Raw genomic sequence first — 23,136 nt, 5'->3', positions numbered from 1 at the left:
CATTCAACCAATACAGCACATGGAGACCATGGTGTCTGTCTGCCACCACCTCAGCCAAGCTATTTATTCCTGGCTACCAGGATCAGTGTGCATACTTAAAATAAGTTTTTACTTTTAAGTCTGCCATCCCATTCTTATTAATCAACTCCCATTCCATGGTCATCTGTCTTCTACAGTGCAATCATCTCTATAATGTTGTCTCCTTTTCTGCTTCAACCCAGAGCCCTCCCTTCCCCACCTCTCACACTCTCTCACTGTGTCATGTGGAAGTGTCACAGCATAACCACATATTCTGCTGTATCATCTCCTTGTCCTGAAAAGCTCTGTTCGTCTCAGACTTCACTGAGATCCATCCTCCTCTGAGGACCATTTCCCTTGTAGTACTCTCAAAGTAGTTGCATTGTTGTTTCCTCACATCTCATGTATGTCAAGGATGGGTAGAGAGATTGTCATCATCCCAGGGCATGGTTTTGCTTCTAGACCGTTACTCCACAAATTGATTGATTGAGAAAGCACAGCCACAAAAACAACAAAGACATACTCTTCTGAAGATGGTGTCCTCTATCTCTCTCAGGCTCTCCTCTTCCTAACTGTGGTCGGGGTCATTGTCCTTTATTCACTGAGCACTATGGCACCTGGCTTGCAGTCTTCCTCCTCATCACGAAACTCTTACTATACCCCCAGGGCCCTCAGTGTCAGCATGGAGGATGTGTCTGCTTCATGGTCCTTGGACCTTCAATCTGCTTATCTCCAAAGACCTTCTCCCTGCACTCAGCTGCCCAGTTTCATGGCCACACCTCAGACCTTGTCATCCTCAATAATTACTCTGTTTCTGAAATCACACTATCAGTCATTTTACTCTCACTGTAGCCTCCTCTCCTTCTAGCTTGCTGATTTACCCGTTATGGTTGTACTCTGACCTCACTGTAATGTCTCATTTATTGGCCCTGCTACTTTCTACCAACCCATCTGATCTTTCCTTTCCTCATTTTCCTTCTTAAGCAGTTTAGATTCTATCACTGTTGCTAAACCCTTAAGTTCTCTCATTTCCTGTATTTTTGATGCATTTGCTTGAGAAAACCCCAATCCGGATGAACTGAGCTATTCATATTTCCATGCCTATATTGTCTAGTAGAGACTAGTTCCACAAAAATCTTCAGATTCAACAAGCCAAAAAGTGCCCAGAGTTCTAGTATGTGTTTCTGGTCCACTGATTCCCTGCCACTCAAGAGGCAATCCTTTCCCACAACTAAGCCCAAACCTGCCTCTGTGCTTCAAATCGATCTTTCATATATTCTCAGCAACCTTTGACTGTTGCTTGTTTCTCAGCCATTTTCTTGAGATACAGCTGTATTGTCACCTTCCCTATGCAGATGAGTTACAGATTTACATTTCTAGCAAAGACTCCTTTCTGAGCTCCAGATCCATGACTCAAGCTACATATTTGACATCTGTGCTTGGGTATCTTAAAGACAACTCAAACTTAACGTGTCCCAAACCAAATTCATCATCATTCTTTTCTACAATTCTGATCCTCTTTCATTTGTTTCCTATTCTGGAAATATCAAGTTGTATAAGCCAGAAATGTAGGCGTCTTCTGGAAATCTTCCTCCCACTCACCTCAATATGTAATCTAACACCAAGACCTGTAGATTTTCCCTCTAAATAACTTTTAATCCCATTCACCTTTCTGAAACTTCATCTGAATGCTCCTTGGGCTCCAAGGTCCAACTCCATCACTCACCTGAACCATAGCCACAGTCTGGGTCTGCTCTAGTCTGGCCCAGTCTCCCCTACTGCTCTTGGTACTACAGCTTGAGTGACCTTTTCTGTGACTTCCCATTGCCCTTAGGATAACCTGGCCCAGAATTCCTGCACAAGTGGGCTCAGGCCTCTGCTGCTCGGGGCTTACCTGCACCACGTTCTTCTTCGTCCCTAGCTGTTAACTTTCTGTAGACACTCTGTAAGGGCCATGCTCCCTCCTGCCACAGGATTATAGCATTTGCTGTTCTCCTGCCTGGAAAACCTTCTCTTTTTACCAGATTAACTTGTTCTCATCCTTCAGCCAGCAGCTCAAGTATTATTTCTTTAGGGAGGCCAGATTATTTGATGAATGTGTAACTGCCCCACTGTACTGAATGCTCCATGAGGACTGCTAAGGACTGCTACCACATATGGTTTGCTCACCATTTTGTCCCTGGCACCCAGCACAACACCTGGCCCAGGCTTAATAAATATTTGTTGGGTAAATGAATGAGGGAAGGAAGGAAACGAAACTATTCATTTATAATTAATTTCCTTTCTACAGAGTTTTCATTATTTAATAATTGTCTAAGCATATTGTATCTTCTTTGCTTATTATTATGACCATTGTTATTAATTGACCAAGTTCATTTTAAAGTGTTTATAAAGTGTTCTATAGAAATAAAATTATTTTATTATAGGGTCCTTTAATAGCCTACCACCTTAAATAGAATTTTAAAAATATTAATGTCTTTATTTTTCATGAAAATACTTTGACTACATAGTTTAAGTGATTTAAGACACTCACTTGATAGTTCACCAATAGACTGAATTGAGATAATTATGCATAATTATTACTGTCAGACTTTTTGTCCAGTCTTTTTCTTTCTTGTATAAAGTAGCCTACTTAAGAAATGAGAATCTTTATGCCACTTGGTTGTTTTTAATATGTAAGTATGTAACACCTTATTGGTAGTGTTACTTAAAAACGACTACATATTTTTTGTATATACAAGTTGTAGGTAAACACTGACATAGAAATTGACTTGGATTTTAAAATTTGAAATGCAGATGTTTAAAACCATATAGCTGTTTTTGGAATTTACAACTTTAAAACTGACTGAACTTCGTCAAAATTCTTTCCATGAACATCAAACCCTATAGGATTTCTGTGACCAAAAAATGTTAACTCTATGACCTTGAAGTAGCAATTTGCACTAAAGCAGTGATTCAGTATGAGTAGGGAATATGATATAATGAACGCCATTCTCTGCATTTGATTTATTAGTTTTTGTGATCAATTCCAGAGTGAAAGTTAAAGGCTTAAAGTTATGAATAATCGTCTTTCCTGAGACCTCGTTTATTTATTTCCCCATTTCTGGATACTGACATATGACTGATCAAATGGTTGCTCCCTGGCATTACTAAAAAGCAATCTTCTGCTCAGAGAGTCTGGGGCTTTCCACTATTGCATGAGGGCCTACATGGGGCCCTGTGAAATATAGGAACAGCAGTTTGCACAGGCAGTCTGACAGGGGTTGCCTAAAGTCCTTATAGTGTTCAGGTGGAAAAAAATAGAGGGACATATATCACTGGGAACTCATAGAGTATCCAACAGAACCATAATGAGAAGCATATCTATAATTTAAAAATTCAGGTAGCCATATTAAAAAAGGTAAAATTATTGTTTTTTGTTGTTGTTGAGACAGAGTTTCACTCTTGTTGCCCAGGCTGGAGTGCAGTGGCACGATCTCGGCTCACTGCAACCTCTGTCTCCCGGGTTCAAGTAATTCTTCTGCCTTAGTCTCCTGAGTAACTGGGATACGGCATGTGCCACCACACCTGGCTAATTTTTATATTTTTAGTAGAGACGGGGTTTCACCATGTTGGCCAGTCTGGTCCTGAACTCCTGACCTCAGATGATCTGCCCGCTTGGGCCTTCCAAAATGCTGGTATTACCGGTGTGAGTCATCATGCCTGGCCCTAAAAAAGGTAAAATTAATTTTAAAAATACATTTTATGTAAACCCAACATACCCTAAATATTATAATTTAAACATGTAATCAGTACAGAAATATTGAGCTATTTTACTTTCTTTTGTTCATATTGTCTTTGACATCCATTGTGCATTTTACATGTATGGTACATCTCAATTTGGACTGGCCGTATTTCAAGTACTCAGTGACCATGTGTGGTTAGTGTCTACTGTATAGGTGTATCCCTACAATAGACTATTACTATTGTATTGATACAATACAATACAATAAATAGAGTATTACTATAGTATTAATATAGCACATACTCTTTTGTATTGATGCAGTTCTAAGGCATCTCTGAGAGAAAGGGGTTGTATTGGGGAAGCCGGGACACTCTCTGCACTCACTGATGAATTCTGAGGTGGCAGCATTGCTTCTGTGGGAGACCTTTTCCAGTTTTAGGATGACACTCAAATCTGTGTTTCCTTGAGAAATATGGCTCTTGCTTTCAGTTTTTTTCCAGCAATTTAGAAGTTTTAGGGTATACTTTTCCTTCCTTTTTCTTTGTTTCTCAAAAAATTGAGGGACATTGCTCTAAGTTGGGAGGCTTAGTTTGCTAATTTGATATATGTTCTAGATGCTGAGGGAGATGTTTGCAAGCATGTGTCAGCTCCCCATTTTAATTTAGACATAGTGCATTACAGTCTTTGATTTATCTTGTCCTTGGTTTATGACTATTGACTTGGTGAAGTGGGCCTGCTCCCTTCCAGCTATGTTCTGTGGCCACGTGTGCCTTAACATTTAGAGGGTTGAGATGTTTTACAAATTTACATCCGAGAGTTGAGTGGGAAGTTACTTTCAGAATACAATAATGATTTGTTGATTAAGAGGCTTTTATTTCTTGCCAAATGTTGGAGTATTTGTTTCTGCTTTTAAGGATCCCTAACATATTGGTTCCAAAATATTTGCGATCTTGTGCCAACTGTTGTCTTAAATATTTAGCTTGTTGTTTTCTTGAAGCTTGAATTTTCAAGCCCAGCTGAATGATCCTGTGAAATTGTGCAGCATCACTATTGTTTCAAAGCCGAGTCTTTTATTCTTTGCCAAATTTCAGTTTACAGCTGCTCTTTTTCTGGCAAGATTTATTCACTCTCAATAGACATATAAAATGCAAGTACCAATTCAATGTTAATAATAAGGACAGGAATTGTGGCACTATATTTGGAAAATGAGTAAGGAAACATTTTAAGGCAATTATCTTAATATATTCTTCTGTTCCACTACAAATGAAATTTTGAAATACATTTATTTAACATTTAAGGTGATATAAAAATGGAGAAAATAAGTTATGAATGTTTCAAATATATTTTCTAAGGTTATAATAATTAGAATCTATTTTCTATCCCAAAACTTTTAGTCACAGTATGAGGATACATGTTTTTGAAGCAAAATTTCAAACATTTCTTACTGCCTTGTCATGTTGTTCTGTTCATGTATATTATTCTAAAAGGCTGATTTTGAGATTCATTATACATAATATAAATATAAAGTTAATAGGGACTTTCATGATTTTTCCCCTTAAGCATAGATTTCTTCAGCTCTTTTACAGATTATGTGTGTGTGTGTGTGTGTGTATATATATATATATATATATATATTAGACAGAGTCTCACTCTGTTGCCCAGGCTGGAGTGCAGTGATCTCAGCTCACTGCAACCTCCACTTACTGGGTTCAAGCAATTCTCCTGCCTCAGCTTCTTGAGTAGCTGGGATTAAGGTACACGCCATCACACCTGGCTAATTTGTGTATTGATACAATACAGTACAACAGAGTATTACTATAGTATTAATTAAACCCCAATATGGGGTTTCACCATATTGACCAGGCTGGTCTCAAACTCCTGACCTCAAATGATCCACCTGCCTCAGCCTCCCAAAGTGCCGGGATTACAGGCATGAGCCACCACACCTGGCCTTTTATTATTATTTTTTTCTTTAAGTAGGAGGAGGAATTACATTATTATATTCTTGGTGATATGTTCTCAAAATACCTGATCTTGGACCTTCAGTTTTTCTATCTATAAAATAAAGATAATAATAGTACCTGCCTCATGGTGTTGTTGCGCAGATTACATGAACTAGTCATTGTAAATCACTAAGAATAGTTCATGGGACGTGGTGAGCACTATGTGTTTCTCAAATCTATTAAAAAGTCATCCTTTTAGGAAAGATTTTTCAAAGACTATCCTAAATCTTTACTTGGCTGATACAATGTTTCTATTACTATTCCATTTCTTGATTTGAGATGCTAATTAATTGAGTGATGCTAATTAATCTCCATTCTAGACTTTGCATAGAAATTTGCAAAAAATTATTTATGCTTCTGAATGAGGTTTTTAACTACTGATTTGAAAGTCTGCCTATGGCTTGAGCTACTAGATGAATATTCAATGACAGTAACCATTTCAAAACTCACTGCTACATTTCAACTGAAAATAATCCTCCCACCTTCCCACAGGAACTTCCTATATCATCACCGTCTGTCAAGTTTTTTTCTTTCCATATTTCTGACATTTCTGATGCTTCCTAGTCAAAACTGTCCAATAAAGCTTAATGACTGCCTTCTGGCATTTCACAGGAAGTATTTGGTTAATTTTAAGATGGAGATTTGTACCTAACTGTAATTTACCAGCCAACTGGCACCACAGGCTGAGCAGAGCCCTGCCAAATAAACCCACCATGCAGACTAGGCTGGTGGCAACTCTGGCTCCCCTGAGAAACTCTTTCACACTCAGAGGGAGGGGTTGGATACAGGAATTACCAACATGGGAGAGACAATGCTCAATCATCCCAATGATATTTTTACTCAGCTTTGAGATGGACCTGCTGGCCAGAAACAGGGCTTGATGGCCCTTGTTTTCACTCTGGGAGTAACCTGTTCCTGGCAGATCACCCATCTTAGTCCAATACCGGTTCTGAGATTTTAGAGCACTGTATAGACTCACATTGGCATAAGCTGAAAATGTCCATAGCTGTCTATAAAGTGCAAGTTTGCATTTTGTGTTTATGGCATTACTTCTGTATTATTGTAGAATGATCTAGAGCTTCATCTGGGACTTTTGAAAGGACATAAGGATAAATGTTTTAGGTTAGTGTAGAGAGTGAAGGGGTAAGTCTCACAATGGGTAAAATTAGCAATCTCACAAAGTAGAAACAAAAAGAAAGTATATAGTCATTCATAAATCTAGTATAATGATCATACATAGAAACTAAAGGCTGATAATAGATAAATTTTACTTTCAGCTTTAAATTTGTTTTCATTTACAATGCATTCCTTTTGATGCTCTTATGGTGCACAATTTCCCAAGTTTAGTAGTAAGCTTCTTTAGTTTAATTGCCTTTTACATGGAATGGTCACTTGCAGCCCTTTTTGTCCTGACTAACATTTGCTCAGTTTTCTTGTATGTGTTAACAGTCTTGTGTCCTGTGGGAGACATGGTAAGGTACAAAGGTGGGGAAGGAATCAGGGAATTAGAGAGAGGGGACAGAGTGGGAAGGGTCACACACACACATGTACACATGCCCAGACATACATCCAGAGGAAGTTTTGCACTCAGAGATGTTCACACACTGAAGGGACGGGGCCCAGAAACAGAGGCTTGCAGGTCCAGAGACCTGGGTCAGTATGCAGCCACAGATGAACACACACAAACACAAATACAGAAAGAGAGGCACCAGTAAAAAAGAGAAAGACCCTGCAGGGAGGGGAGCAGAGAGAATAAGAAAAAGGGAGAACAAGAGAGTGGTGGAGAGAAAGAAAATGAGGGAACAGATGGTCACACTCATAGAGTGCACTGGAACCCTTGTTGCTTCATTCGATGTTCAAGGAATGAGAGAGCAGCCGGCCCACAGGGCTGGTAAAAGGAGAAACGTTGACTTGATTGTTCTCCTTTGCAGTATTCAAGAAATGCTGACAGGCCAGAGGCTCTGCCACTCCGAATCTCACAATGACAGCGTCCTGGCAGCATTGAATCAGCAGAGGAGTGATGGCATCCTCTGCGACATCACCCTGATTGCTGAGGAACAGAAATTCCATGCTCACAAGGCCGTCCTGGCAGCATGCAGCGACTATTTCCGGGTAAGTCACCATAGTTTGTTTGTTTATCTTAAAATATTGATAAAGAGAGGATGACAATGCTTCCCAAACTGTCACTAAACCAGGAGCTAATTATGTGGTACCCCTGGAGCTGAATGGTGGGGGCTTTTGTTCTTTCCTGGGTAGACTGTGTCCTGGGGCCCCATTGGGTCCTCTCTGGGCAGGGCACCTGGATGTGCCTCCAGTGTAGAACAGACCTCACCAGTCATCTGAACCAAGGAGTGCTTGGCACTTTACCACCATGAGACAATATGGCACTGTAGTGCTCCATGTGGGGGTGCAGACTGGGGTTAGAGGATGCTTCTGGATTCAGGATCAAAGACCAAGCTATAAGACAATTTGTTAAAATTTTAAAATCTTTAAGTATATGTAGTGTTTCTGATTTATATATATATACACACACACATATATATACATATACATACATACATAATATACATATTAATATATACATATGTATATATATGTGTGTGTATATATATACATATTTTTTTGTATACACACACACATATATGTATATATGTATATATGTATATATACCTGTGTGTGTGTGTGTATATTTATATATACATTTTTTTTTTTGAGACAGAGTCTCATTCTTTCATCCAGGCTGGAGTGCCAATGGCGTGATCTCAGCTCACGGCAACCTCCACGTCCTGGGTTCAAGTGATTCTCATGCCTTAGCCTCCTGAGTAGCTTGGATTACAGGGACACGCCACCACACCTGGCTAATTTTTGTATTTTTAGTAGAGACAGGGTCTCACCAAGTTGGCCAAGTTGGTCTTGAACGCCTGACCTCAAGTAATCCACCTGCTTCGGCCTCCCAAAGTGCTGGGATTATAGGCACACACCACCGCACCTGGCCTATATATACTCTTAATGCTTTCTAATTATTTGCTCCAAGGACAGAGATTCATTTAGCCTAATGGACCTTCATGGTCAGTACATGTGGCTAATGAAAACACATCTTGTTTACCAGAGCTTTGGGGTTGATTTCCAACAGCAAATTATATGTGGTAATAAGATTGCTGTTTTTCTTGAAGATGAAAGTACACAGTATGGTGAAGCTGATTAAATGCCCCTTATTTAGCACTTCTTATGATTCACATGGTGAGCAAAGGATTTTATATGCATATCTCATTTAATTGTCACAACAACCCATTGTGCACATATATATACATACTATTAAAATCACCATTTTGCATATATGAAAACAATAACAAAGACTAAGTAATTTGCACTAACTCAGAGGATAAGAAGTCACACAGTTCCTAAATGGCAGATCTGGAATTGAAATCCATGTTTGACTCTTAACGAGTGTGATAGTCTGCTTCTTATATGGACATAAAATAGCAAACCTGGACAATTATTAGCCAGAATGTTTTGAAATATTAATTTCTAAATATACATTATTTCAATGCCTATTTAATTTTCTTTTCAATGCTATTTCAGTTAACTAGTGACTAATACTTTTGAAACATAATGGTATGAATCTCCATATAAATGGGAATATAAATTAATTTAATTGTGTTGTTTTTTTTTTAATTTCCCCCAGTAAAGTCTCTAAATGTTACAGACACCAACTTAGGCCCATGGGCAATTTGTTGATTGGTTTGAATATTTCTAATAATAATGTTGCTTTTGTTAGTTAAGAGACAATATCAACTGCACTTAATTGCCAACTAGCAGTCACAGAGAATTTTCAAAGATGCCAAATCATAAAAGACAGCCTTTTTAAAAAAGCGTATTAAATGTGATGAAACTGAGTAAGGTAGAAGATGAAGAGGTAATTACTTGAAATGGCTATTTCTGAAATAAAAAGTAGGATTTAATTCTAAACTACAAAGATGATACAGAATATCTGTAAAGTGGCCTTTTAGTTCCATTAATATAATTATACATTTCACACACCCTCACTCACATTGTCAGGTATTCTTCTTTCAGAAGAGTCATATTATTCAGAGGGGCTTTTGAATCAGCAAAACACTTTAGATTGTATGTACATTATGTAATAGGAATTTTGTCTTTTTATGGACCGTAATATAGCCTTCTTGGTGTTAACTTCTCTCTATTTAGGTTTCAGCATTTCAGTATCGAATTTTTTTTTTTTAACTTTTATTTTAGGTTCAGGGGTACATGTGCAGGTTTGTTATATAGGTAAATTACGTTTCATGAGGGTTTGGTGTACAGATTATTTCATCACCCAGGTAATAAGCATAATACTCAATAAGTAGTTTTTCAATTTTCTCCCTTTTCCCAACCTCTACCATTAAGTAGGCCCCAGTGTCTTGTTCCCTTTTTTGCATCCATGTATTCTCAATGTTTAGCTCTGACTTATAAGTGAGAATATGTGGTATTTGGTTTTCTGTTCCCATGTTAGTTGGCTTATAATAATGGCCTCCAGCTCTATCCATGTTGCTGCAAAGGACATGATCTCATTCTTTTTTATGACTGTGTAGTATTCCATGATATATACATACCACATTTTCTTTATCCTGTCTACCACTGATGGTTATTTAGGTTGATTCCATGTCTTTGCTATTGTGAATAGTGCTACAGTGAACATACACATGCAGGTGTCTTTATGGTAGAATGATTTGTAATACTTTAGGTCTATACCCAGTAATGGGATTGCTGGGTTAAATGGTAATACTGTTTTAAGTTCTTTGAGAAATTGCCAAACTGCTTTCCACAATGACTGAACTAATTTGCATTGCCACCAGCAGCGTATCAGCATTCCCTTTTCTCTGCAACCTCTCCATCATCAGTTATTTTTTTACTTTTTAATCATAGTCATTCTGACTGGTATGAGATAGTATCTCATTGTGGTTTTGAGTTGCATTTCTCTAATGATTAGTAATGTTGAGCACCTTTTTATATGCTTGTTGGCTGCATGTATGTCTTTTTTGAAATGTGTCTGTTCATGTCTTTTGCCCACTTTTTTATGGGGTTATTTTTTGCTTGTTAATTTGTTTAAGTTCTTTATAGATTCTGGATAGTAGATCTTTGTCAGATGCATAGTTTGCAAAATATTTTTCCCATTCTGTGAGGTGTCTTCGGTGATAGTTTCTGTTGCTGTCCATAAGTTCTTTAGTTTAATTAGGTCCCATTTGTCAATTTTTGGTTTTGTTGGAATTGCTTTTGGTGTCTTTGTCATGACTATTTGTCAGGGCCTATGTTCAGAATGCTATTTCATAGATTATCTTCCAGGGTTTTTATCATTTTAGGTTTTATATTTAAGTCTTTAATCCATCTTGAGTTGATTTTTGTACATGGTGAAAGAAAAGGGTCTAGTTTCAATGTTTGACATATGGCTCGCCAGTTATTTCAGCATCATTTATTGAATATGGTCTTTTCCCATTGCTTGTTTTTGTTGGCTTTGTCAAAGATCAGATGGTTATAGGTGTGCAGCTTTATGTCTGGGCTCTCTATTCTGTTCCATTTGTCTATGTGCCTGTTTTTGTAGCAGTATCATGCTGTTTTGGTTATTGTAGTCTTGTAGTATAGTTTGAACTTAGGTAATGTGACTTCAAACTATACTACAAACTATGCCACAGCTTTGTTCTTTTTGCTTAGGATTGCTTTGGCTATTTCGGCTCTTTTATGATTCCATATGAATTTTAGAATAGGTTTTTCTAATTCTGTGAAAAACATCATTGGTAGTTTGATAGGAATAACATTGAATATGTACATTGCTTTGGGCAGTGTGGCCATTTTCACAATATTGATTCTTCCTATCCACGAGCATGAAATATTTTTCCACTTGTTGGTGTCATCACTAATTTCAATGAGAAGTGTTTTGTAATTCTCTTTGTAGAGCTCTTTTGCCTCCCCAGTTGGCTATATTCCTAGGTATTTTATTCTTTTTGTGACTATTGTGAATGAAATTGCAATCTTGATTTGGCTATCAGTTTGGATGTTGTTGGTGTATAGAAATGCTACTGATATTCATACGTTGATTTTGAATCCTGAAACTTTGCTGAGGTTGTTTATCAGATTTAGGAGATATGGGGCAGAGACTATGTGGAGTGTTCTAAGTATAGAATCCATCATCTGCAAACAGGGTTAGTTTGATTCCTCTCCTCCTATTTGGATGCCTTTTATTTCTTTCTGTTTCTTGATCACTCTGGCTAGGACTTCCAGTACTATGCTGAATAGGAGTGCTGAGGGTAGACATCCTTGTCGTGTTCTAGTTCTCAAAGGGAATGCTTCCAGCTTTTACCTATTCAGTATGATATTGGTGTGGGTTTGTCATAGATGGCTCTTATTAGTTTGAGGTATAGTGCCTAGTTTGTTGAGGGCTTTTAACATGAAGGGATGTTGATTTTTATCAAAAGCCTTTTCTAAATCTATTGAGATGATCATGTGGTTTTTGTTTTTAGTTCTCTTTATGTGATGAATCACATTTATTGATTTGTGTGCAGTGAACCAACCTTACATTTCAAGTATAAAGCCTACTTGATTGTGGTGGATTAGCTTTTTGATGTGCTTCTGGATTTGGTTTGCTAGTATTTTGTTGTGGACTTTTGCATCTATGTTCATCAAGGATATTGGCCTGAATTTTCTTTTTTTGTTGTGTCTCTGCCAGGTTTTGGTATCAGGATGATACTTGCCCCATAGAAAGACATAGAGAGGAGTTTTTCTTCCTTAGTTTGTAAAAGTAAAACTACTTTTTTGGCTGAATATATGTTTAGGATAGTTATGTCTTTTTGTTGAATTGAACCCTTTACCATTAGGTAATGCCTTTCTTTGTCTTCTTTTATTGTCTTTTATAGTAGGAATTGTACCAGCTCTTTTTTATATATCTGGTAGAAGTCAGCTGTGAATCCATTCGGTCCTGGGCATGTTCAGGTTAATAAGTATATTAGTCTGTTCTCATGCTGCTAATAAAGACATACGCTGAGACTGGGTAATTTATAGAGGAAAGAGATTTAATTGACTCACAGTTCTGCAGGGCTGGAGAGGCCTCAAGAAACTTACAATCATGGCAGAAGGGGAAGCAAACATGTCATTCTTCACGTGATGGCAGCAAGAAGTGCAGAGCAAAGTGGTGGGGGGAGGGGCGGGGAAGCCCCTCATAAAACCATTAGATCTCATGAGAACTCACTCACTATCACAGGAACAGCATGGAGGTAACTGCCCCCATGATTCAATTATCTCCCACCAGGTCCCTCCCAGGACACATGGTGATTATGAAATCTGTAGTTCAAAATGAGATTTGGGTGGGGATAAAGCCAAACCGTATCAGTAGGCTTTTTCTTACTGATTCAATTTTGGAACTTCTTATTGCTCTGTATAGGGATTCAATTTTTTTCCTGGTTCAATCTTGGGAGGTTGTATGTTTCCGTAAATTCTGTAAATGAATTTATCTATTTCTTCTAAATTATAGCTTGTGCACATAGAGGTTTGTAGTTGTCTTTGAGGTTTTTTTTTTTTTTTTTTTGTATTTCTGTGAAGTTGGAAGTAATATCCCCTTTTTCATTTCTGACTGCATTTATTTGGATTTTCTGTCTTTCTTCTATTAGTCTAGTTTGCTGTCGATTTATCTTATTTATTCCTTTTGAAGTACCAACTCCAAGTTTCATTGATTTTTTGTATGGTTTTTGGAATCTCAGTTTCCTTCAGTTCAGCACTGATTTTGGTTATTTCTGGTCTTTTGTTAGTTTTGTGATTGGTTTGCGCTTGTTTCTCTAATTTTTCTAGGTATGATGTTAGATTGTTAACGTGACATCTTTCTAACTTTTTGATATGGGCATTTAGTACTGTAAACTCCTCTCAACACTGCTTTAGCTTGTTTCAGAGATGCTCATGTGTTGTATCTTTGTTCTCATTATTTTTAAATAATTTTTTGACTTCTACCTTAATTTCATTGTTTACCCCAAAGTTATTCAGGAGCAAGTTGTTTAATTTCCATGTGATTCTGTCATTTTGAGTGATTTTCTTAGTATTGATTTCTATTTTTATTGCACTTTGGTCTGAGAGTATGATCGGTATGATGTCAGTGTTTTTTTTTTAATTTGCTGAAGATTGTTTTATGGCTAATTGAGTCATCAATTTTAGAGTATGTGCCATGTGCATATGATAAAAATATATATTCTGTTGTTTTTGGATGAGGAGTTCTGTAGATATCTATTAGGCCCATTTAGTCAAGTGTTGAGTTCAGGTCCTGAATATCTTGGTTAGTTCTCTGCCTCAATGATCTATCTACTAGTATCTAATATTATCAGTGAGGTGTTTAAGTCTCCCAGTATTATTATGTGGTTATTTAAGTCTCTTTATAGGTCTCTAAGAATTCTCTTTATTAATCTGGGTGCTCCTGTGTTGGGTGAATATATGTTTAGGATAGTTATGTCTTTTTGTTGAATTGAACCCTTTACCATTAGGTAATGCCTTTCTTTGTCTTCTTTTATTGTCGTTGCCTTAAAGTCTGTTTTGTCTGAAATTAGAAGAGCAACCTCGCTTTTTTCCATTTTGTGTTTGCTTGGTAGATTTTTCTTTATCCCTTTACATTGAGCCTTTGGGGGTCACTGCATGTGAGATGGGTCTCTTGAAGATAGTACCACTGGGTCTTTCCTTTATCAAACTTGCCACTCTCTGCCTTTTAATTGGGTCATTTAGTTCATTTGCATTGAAGGTTAATATTGACATGTGTGGATTTTCCTGTCATTGTGTTTTTAGCTAGTTATTATGCAGAGTTGATTGTGTGGTTGCTTTATTGTGTCAGTGGCCTATATACATAAGTGTTTTTGTGGTAGCTGGTAATGATGTTTCATTTCCATATTTAGCACTCCCTTAAGTGCCTATGTTAAGCCAGGCCTGTTCGTAATGAATTCCCTTAGCATTTGCTTGTCTGAAAAGGATTTTATTTCTCCTTCACTTATGAAGCTGAGTTTGGCTGGATACGAAATTCTTGCATGGAATTTTTTTCTTTAAGAATGCTGAATATAGGCCCCCAATCTCTTCGGGCTTGTAGGGTTTCTTTTGAAAGGCATACTGTTAGCTTGATGGGTTTCTCTTTGTATGTGATTTGCCCTTTATCTTTGGCTGCCTTAAATATTTTTTCTTTGATGTGAGCCTTGGAGAATATGATAACTGTGCATCTTGGGGATGGTCATCTTGTATAGTATCTTACAGAAGTTCTCTACATCTCCTGAATTTGAATATTGGCCTCTCTAGTGAAACTTGGGAAATTTTTCTGGGTAATATCCTCAAATATGTTTTCCAAGTTGCTTTTTCCGCCCCCCTCTCTTTCAGGGATACCAATTTGTCTTAGATGTGGTCTCTTTACATAATCCAATATTTCTTGGAGGATTTACTCATTTTTTTTTAACTTTTGGCTGACTGAATTACTTCAGAAAGCAACCTTCAAGCTCTGAGATTCTCTCCTTAGCTTCGTCTATTCTGCTGTTAAAATGTGCGATTGTTATCATGAAATTCTAGTACTGTTTGTCAGCTCTATCAGATCAGTTTGGTTCTTTCTTATAATGGTCGTTTCATCTTTCAGCTCTTGTATAATTTTATTGTAATCCTTGGATTCCTTGGATTGGGTTTCAACTTTCTCCTGAATCACAATGATCTTCATTCTTATCCATATTCTGAATTCTCTGTCTGTCGTTTCAGTCATTTCAGCCTGGTAAAGAAACCTTGCTGGGGAACTAGTGCAGTTGTTTGGAGAAAAAAGACACTCTGGCTTTTTAAGTTGCCAGAGTTTTTGTACTAGTTCTTATCTCTGTGTGCTGATGTTCCTTTAACAGTTGTAATTTGAGCATATTCAGTTGGCTTCTTTTCTGGATGTTTTCAAAGGGCTGAGGCTTTGTGCAGGATCTTTTTATTTGCAGCTGATTTCTTGTCCTTGTTTTTATGCGGAGTGGGGGGTATATTAGCAAAGTATTTTTGGTGTTGAGTTTGGGCTGTGATCCAGTAAATGGTGCTTAAGCATAATGGTAGGTTCTTGGTCAACCACGTGGCTCTTCTGTATTTCTTCTTGATTTCAGCTGTGCTCCCTCTTAGTGCTCTGAAAGTGTAGTTTCTTCTCCCTCTCAATTTCTGGCTGCAGATCTTGGATTGGCACTCCCAGGGTGCACACTGCAGCTCGGGGTGAGCTCAGGCTTTGTGTGTCCTCTCCAACTTGGAGGCAGCAGGGGGAGGGACCTTGGCACTGGCTGTGGCAGAGGGCCATTCACTTGTCTCTTGGGGCTCCAGCCCAGAGAAATAGAGAGCTGCTTCCAGTTGGTGTGATTGGCCCAGGGTTGGGCAGCTGTGTTATGGGCCCAAGCTGGGATGGTGGTGGGGGCGTGGGGGTTAGGGGGGGCTTGCTTGGTGATGAGCAGGGAGCACTGGAGGCTCATGGGTGAACTAGACTGGCCTCTTCTCTTTAAGATGGCTGCAGCTTGCTGGAGGTGTAGGTAAAGCACTCAGGGTCTTTGTTCCTTCCTTAGTCCAAGGGCAGCAAGGGAAGTACCACTGCAGTGGCAGCGGCAGAGGGGCTTTCGGTTTTGTCTGGGAGCTCCGCTGCAAAGAATCACAGACCTGTTGCTAATGGGAATGTTTAGTCGGGGCTTGTGGTGACTGCACTACTGGCCCTGCTTGGTGAAGCGCAGGGGGTCAAGGCCTCATGGGAAGGAGACACTGGGCTCCCTCTCCTTACCGCGACTTTGGTGCTGGGAGTGCAGGTGAAGCCCTCGGGTTCTTTGTTCCTTCCCCAGTGCAACGGCAACAAGGGCAGGACCAGTGCACTGGCAGTGGCAGAGGGACTGTTGGTTGCCTCTGGGAGCCCCTCCCCAGGGAAACTTAGAGCCACTAGCAGTGGAAGTGCTCAGCTGGGGGCGGGGTGGCTGCTCTGCAATTTGAGCTGAAGGATCCTTCCTGGGGGAAGAGTACAGAGTGGGAGCTCACAGAGAAGAGACACTGGGTTTCTCTCCATATGGTGGCTGTGTTGTTCTAGGGATGTCAACATAGCAACCAGGCCCTTTGCTCTTTCCCCAGTGCAGTAAGGGTGGTACCATCGCAGCTGCAATGGCAGAGGGGCTATGGGTTGTCTCTGGGATTTCCCTCCCAAAGAAACACAGAGCTGCCACCAACTGACATGTTCAGGCCAGGGCAGGGCGGTTGTGCTAGGAGCCCGGGTGGAGAGACCCTGCCCATTGAGGGGTGGTAGGGTGGGGACCTGTGTGGAAAACTGGCCGGTTTTCTGTAAGGCAGCTCTGCCTTAGTGCCTGATCACTGTGTTCCTTCCCAAGCCCGGGGGGCCACAGGAGCGACGGCTTCAGAGCAGCAAAAGTAGTTGCCTGCCTGTTACCTCCGGGAGATCCCTTCCAAGAAAGTGCAGACATGCTACCATGGAGAGCCCTAGGAGGGAGTGGCCAAGGTCGCAGATCTAAAGGCCCTGCCCAGTGAGGAGTAGTGGGGCAGGGACCGCACTGAAAACAGGCTGCTTTTCCAGGTAAGGTGGCTGCCCTGTGCTGGGGGTCTGTGATAGTCCCTAATCACTGTGCTCCCTCCCCAGCCTGAGGGCAGCAAGAGCTAGGGCTTCCAAGCGGCAGAAATGGCGGCCTGCCTGCGACCCGAGAGCTCAGGCAGGGCTGCAATGGCCGCGGTAGAGTCTCAGGCGAGTGGGCCATGTCTGGCGAGGTGCAGTGGAGGTGAGGCGTGCACTCCATCTGCTGCTCAGCCCTGTGGATTTGCCCCCATCCTGGGGGGCCTGTACGGGAGCCTGACCTCTCTTGTTGCCACAGCTGCAGCTGCTGGTGTCCGGGTACCTGGGGATTCATGACTCCGGGACCCAGGGTTGCAAAGGTCCATGGCAGAAGTGTGGGTCCTCAGAGACACTCACTCACTGTTTCCCGGCAGTCGGGGGGTCCTCCCTTGGCTCTTCGCCTCTCCCAGGTGGGCAGTTGTCCTGTCTCACGCTTCTCACTTCTGTGTGGATTGTGTCGCTTCCTTGATGAATGTGTCCACTTGGATAATCCAGTTGAAGAGCTAATGTTTACTCACCACTCTCTTCTCTCTCTGAGAGCAACGCACACTAGTTGCTTCTAGTCAGCCATCTTGGCTGGAATCCCGGTTTTGAATCTCATTTTGGGAAATGATTTGATTTCGCACATTTGTGTATATGTGAGAAAGAGGGGAGAGGGTATGATGAGTACAGTGCGTGCATGTGAGTGCAAGAGACCATTTCACTTGTTGGTATTTAACAGTGTTTGCTGCTACTCCCAGTTTCTCATCTATTCCACCACAGTGCCCCTCATACTCTGACAGGTTATGCACAAAGAGTGCCTCCTTTGTAATACCTATAGTATAAAGCCTCTGAAGAAGCTTTATTATTTACATTTTGCAGGTGTGGAAACTAAATTACGATATGTTTAAATAATTTACCCAGGGACTGCCAGATATTAAGTAGAGGAGCTGATTTTCACACATCTGTCTCTCTCAGTACCAACTTGTGCATTTTCCACTTAGGCTGTGTGCTCTGCTGGATTCATGTGCAGTTCCTTCAGTCTCATAAGCTGCTTGTAAGGTCATTGAAAGTCAATGAAAATTCACTGTCTTATGCACTGATTGTTCAGATGGAGAAAGCCAAATAAAGTTGGAGCAGTTGGCACTTAACTGTTATCTGGGCGGTGCTAAGTGCTAGAGTTATGGTATTTAACGAGACATAGGCCGAGCCCTTTGGAGCTTGTAATGTAGATATCATACTGGAAGTAATTTTTTCCTTATACTCAGTATTTTTTTTTTAGCTTTTGCTGCATAACAAAGTACCCCAAAACCTAGAGGCTGAATTGTTCTTCTGGTCTGCCAGCTCAGCTGATCTATACTGGATTTGCTTTTGCGTCAGTGGTTAATCAAAGGGTTGATTGGGGGCTAGTGATCTAAGTTGGCCTTGTTGACATGGCTGGTGATTGGTAGGCTGTTGGTTGGGGTGGTAAGGGAAGCTGGGCCATGTATTTGGAAGACTAGCCTAGGCATTTTCACGTGGCAACTAAATCCTAAGAACACGAGAGCAAGCCTCAAGGCACAGGTGCTTCTCAAGCTTCTGTTTGGGTCTTGTTTGCTAATGTCCCCCCTGCTGGCTGAGCAAGTCACATGGCTAAGTCCAGAATCATCAGAATCATTTTAAGAGGGTGTACAAAAAGGCATAGACGCAAGTAGAGGAAGAATTTGTTGCCATTGTTGCAACCTTCTCCTGTCAGGAACTATCAAAATTCTGAGATTTTTACCCTACTTGCAAGCTAACTAGTTGGGCAGGCTACCACACTGTTATAGATGCTGGTAGAAGACATAAGTCTCCTAAATCAGAAACAAAGTACACTTTATTCTCATAATGGCAGTAGTAATCAAGTCTCAGCATTTTTGCACCTCTTTTCTGAGCCCCAATTCCCACAGGATGACATGAAGAGGGCCAGCTTGTGTTACTGCACACAGAGTGAGTTGTGTTATGGGAGAATATCATTGAGGTTAGGGAACTGGAGTCTTTTATCATGAGTAGCAAACATGTCTACCCTTTGCTCTGGAGAGAGATATTATTATTCTGTACAGTAAGCATGCTAGCCTTTGCTCTACATAGAGATACTGTATCTTCCAGGATTGTAAGCAAACCTACCCTTTGCGCTGGAGGGAGATACTACTCTGTCTTCCAAGGCTGTTTGCTATAGAAATGTCCTTGAAAAGACAGTTCAGAGGCCAGGCGCGGTGGCTCATGCCTGTAATCCCACCATTTTGGGAGGCCGAGACGGGCGGATCACAAGGTCAGGAGATGGAGACCATCCTGGCTAACACGGTGAAACCCCGTCTCTACTAAAAATACAAAAAAATTAGCCAGCGTAGTGGTGGGTGCCAGTAGTCCCAGCTACTCGGGAGACTGAGGCAGGAGAATGGTGTGAACCTGGGAGGTGGAGCTTGCAGCGAGCCGAGATCGTACCACTGCACTCTGGCCTGGGCGACTAAGTGAAACTCCGTCTCAAAAAAAAAAAAAGAAAAAATAAAGAAAAGAAAAGAGAGTTCAGAATAACAGAACAAAAAACAGTCGTCTCATTCACAATATATGCCAAAATGCAAGAAACTCATGGAGAATTGTCTCCCAACAGTCACATGCCCTAAACTAGAATATTTGTTTTCCTTGTGTCTTACACTCTATCAAACTGAAACATCTGAAAAGAGTATCCTGTCCTAGTAATTTGTGCCTCTCACGATACTTATCATGTTACCTCATGTTTTATCAATGCTCAGTAAATATTTATTAAGTGAATGAAGAAATGTTTTCTAATTTTTTATAGTTCCATTTATATTTCAATTCTTAATACCCTAAAAATAAAAATATACACATTATTTATGTTTCTTTTCCTTTTAGTGTGATATGTTCAAGTTAATTAAGTACTTTGGTATAAACTAGATTTTTGTGCTCTGTGCTCTGATATTTGGCAGTTTATTTTGAAGCTCAAGTAATTGTTGTTCTGATTCAGGGAAGGTGGGACTGCAAGAGTAAGAAGGCTGAAGTTTTGATGGATCTTTTCCTTTATATTGGTCTGTGAGTTAATATCAGCTTTTCTTGCTTAAAATATGATTAATGAATGAGTAGTTGCACACAAAGTACTATGACTTCCTGTGATCATCACCATTTTAAAAGCAAGTGACAAAACACATTTTTCAGCCAAATAATAATGCTTTTAAAAATAATAAGAATGTTAGGCTTAATTTAAGCAGTATGAGCACAGCATAGCTTTAGCCAGATGCTGTAACAGTCAGACCAGGACTTCTTTCATCAAAGTGCAAAGTAGTTGTGGAAAGAAGAAAGGGATGAGCTTATGAGTCAGATATGAGTTTGAATCTAGCAGCAGGGACCTAATCTGTCTGTTCTGTTCACCATTGTTTCCCATGCTGCCTGGCAAATAGTAGGCACTATTTTAGTAAATGTTTGTTGGGTTACTCATCTTCTTCACTATCCATTCTATGACCATAGCCAAGTCCTGTTACTTCTATGAACCTATGTTTTTTCTTCTATAAATTGATAATCACCAAGCATAGTTCTCTGGATGGGTTGATACAGAGACTTAAGTGAGATATGGTATATAAAGCTCCAAGTATAGTATCTGACACTTTCAATAAATGTGAGCTGTTTCACTTCTTAGACTAACTTAAATTCCTGGTCACGTTCTGCCTGGGTGTTACGGTGAAGGAAGGCCAGTTAGTTGTTAGGCTCAGCTACTGCAGATTCACTCACTTTTTGATGGGTCAGAATAACTTTTTAATTTCATCCTTTCCCAGCTTTTCATTTTCTGACTCTGTCACCATTTTCCCTCGTGCATAGAACATTCCAGTAGCCATTTAACTTTTCTCCTCCTCTGGCTATTCTTTTTCAAACCATTGTGCAGATGACTCCATAACTAACTTTTACTTCCTGCTGAGATGTTCCTGAGCCCCTTGCTTCCTGCCTACCAGGCTCCGGGAGTGGCTTCACGCTGTCTCATCATCATTCACCCTCCCCTTTGTTCCTTTGTCTGTTTATCCAGTGTTGCAGCCACACTGTTGTCCAAACATAGTCTTTCCACCTCAGGGCCTTTGCACTTCTCAGCTTTGCTAGTAACCATTCTTTCCACCTGTAACTTCCTGTTCAGCTCGTAGTCTACCCTGTCCATCTTCCAGATTTCTCACAACCAACAAATATGATGTCTCTCATGAAGCCCTATTCTGACCACCCTCTGCCACCACCTTAAATTCATATGTAAGGTTCCCCTTTTCTGAAATCTTAATACTTTTACCTTGTCACCTTCAAGGAATTAAAGATTATGTACTATGTGTGGCAGCCCCCTTACCAGTAACATCTCAGAGAGATTGTGACCAACCAAACACTAGTGAAGTCCATCAAACAAATAGTGTTGAACACTATTAAGTGAGGAAGTATTGAAACAGAGATAGCAAGAGAAATTAGGGGTCTTGAGTGGTGGGGACAAGTCAGCCTCTTCTCCCCACTTCCCTGGAAGCCCCTCTGACAGTGGGAACATGTAAGTTACAGGGCCCAGCGTGGGCAGCCCTGGGCTGCGGGCCACTCTGTAGGTTCTGGAAGCTGTTGTCTAACATTTGCTATCTCCAGTTTAAATCTCCGTGAACGCCTACACTTTCTGGCCAGGGAAACAGATGTCTTGACTGTCTAACATAGCTTCGTATATGTGTTAGTAAAGTGATTCAAATATGACATTTTGGAAAATTAAATATTTGAGCATCTTTTTCCGTTAGAGGCTGGGCGTGCTCCTGCCTATGTAATTTTTAGAATTGAGAAAAGGGCATAAATCCCATGATTTAAAAAAAAAATCTGTGTTTCATGTATTTTATAATCCTACTTTCTAGTGCTATTTGATTAAAATTACATAAAAGACTATAAATTAGTATAATATGTAATTAGAAATAAACAGGTTTTTAAAAATTCAATAAGTATTTGTTACATACCTACCATTTTCTAGACACTGAATGAATTCGTAGTCTGATAGGAGTTAGAAGCAAGTGACCAAATGACTGCAATATAATGTAATTGGTATACGGGTTTTGGAGTGGTATTTTGGGCTCAAACCTTATTTTTATCCCTTTTCCCCTCTTCAGCATTCTCAAATGATAACAATAATAACTAATTAATATTAAATAATAATTAATTGAGCACTTACTGTTCTCAGGAAGCTATTCTAAATGTTTTATGTGTATTAACTCATTTAATCCTCTAGGGAAACTTATAAGATGGGTGTTATTGTCATCTCTATTTTAAAAATAAAGAACAGGAGGCCCAAATTTTAATAATTCACATTAGGGGCATGAGAAGTGGTTAAGTAAGAGCTGATGATGGCCTGAAGTAAACAAGGAGCAGATGGCTGGAGAGAAGAGGGTATGTTTGAGGAGTGGGTTGGGAGGTAGGTAAACAGGACATTGTGATGGACGGTGAGGGGGAGGAAAGACAAGAGTGAGTGTAGTTGAGGGTCAGGGTGCTTGGGAGCAAAGGGATGTTCATGCTGACCAAAGGCTTGAGGTCTGGAGAGTGTTGGGAAAAGAGCAGGCACAAGGCATTTGGAAAGAATCTGCACCATTGAGCGAGCAAACGAGGAAGGCTGTGTGTATGAAGATGTCTGTCCTCCTTGAGGCTGGAACCAATGTGTTTTCCTTTCTGATGTTTGTACCCTAGAACCCACAGTGCCTGGCCCACACAGACCATCTTCATTCTCCCTGTTGCTCTCTGACTGGAATAGTTTCTTGCTGTGTCATGTGGGTGGGCCCTCCCAAACC

The 23,136-nt window shown here is 40.0% G+C and overlaps 1 protein-coding gene across 7 annotated transcripts in view; it reads left to right on the top strand.

The window, feature by feature from the left end:
* The window catches only part of KLHL32 (kelch like family member 32), a 250,044-nt gene that overhangs the window by 72,246 nt on the left and 154,662 nt on the right, over positions 1 to 23,136 (top strand). For all 7 annotated transcript variants that reach the window (XR_004056958.1, XM_030929461.1, XM_030929463.1 and 4 more), the window contains one exon: positions 7,677 to 7,857. Coding sequence is in view for 5 of the 7 variants with exons in the window: in XM_030929461.1 (XP_030785321.1) it covers positions 7,677 to 7,857 (181 nt within the window). In the remaining 2 variants the exon portion in view is untranslated. The remainder of the gene's footprint in view (positions 1 to 7,676; positions 7,858 to 23,136) is intronic.

This window comes from Rhinopithecus roxellana, chromosome 4 (assembly GCF_007565055.1).
Source record: "Rhinopithecus roxellana isolate Shanxi Qingling chromosome 4, ASM756505v1, whole genome shotgun sequence".
NCBI lineage: Eukaryota > Metazoa > Chordata > Mammalia > Primates > Cercopithecidae > Rhinopithecus > Rhinopithecus roxellana.
The sequence above is the reverse complement of the archived record's forward strand: the minus strand, read 5'-3'. Positions and strand labels throughout refer to the sequence as shown.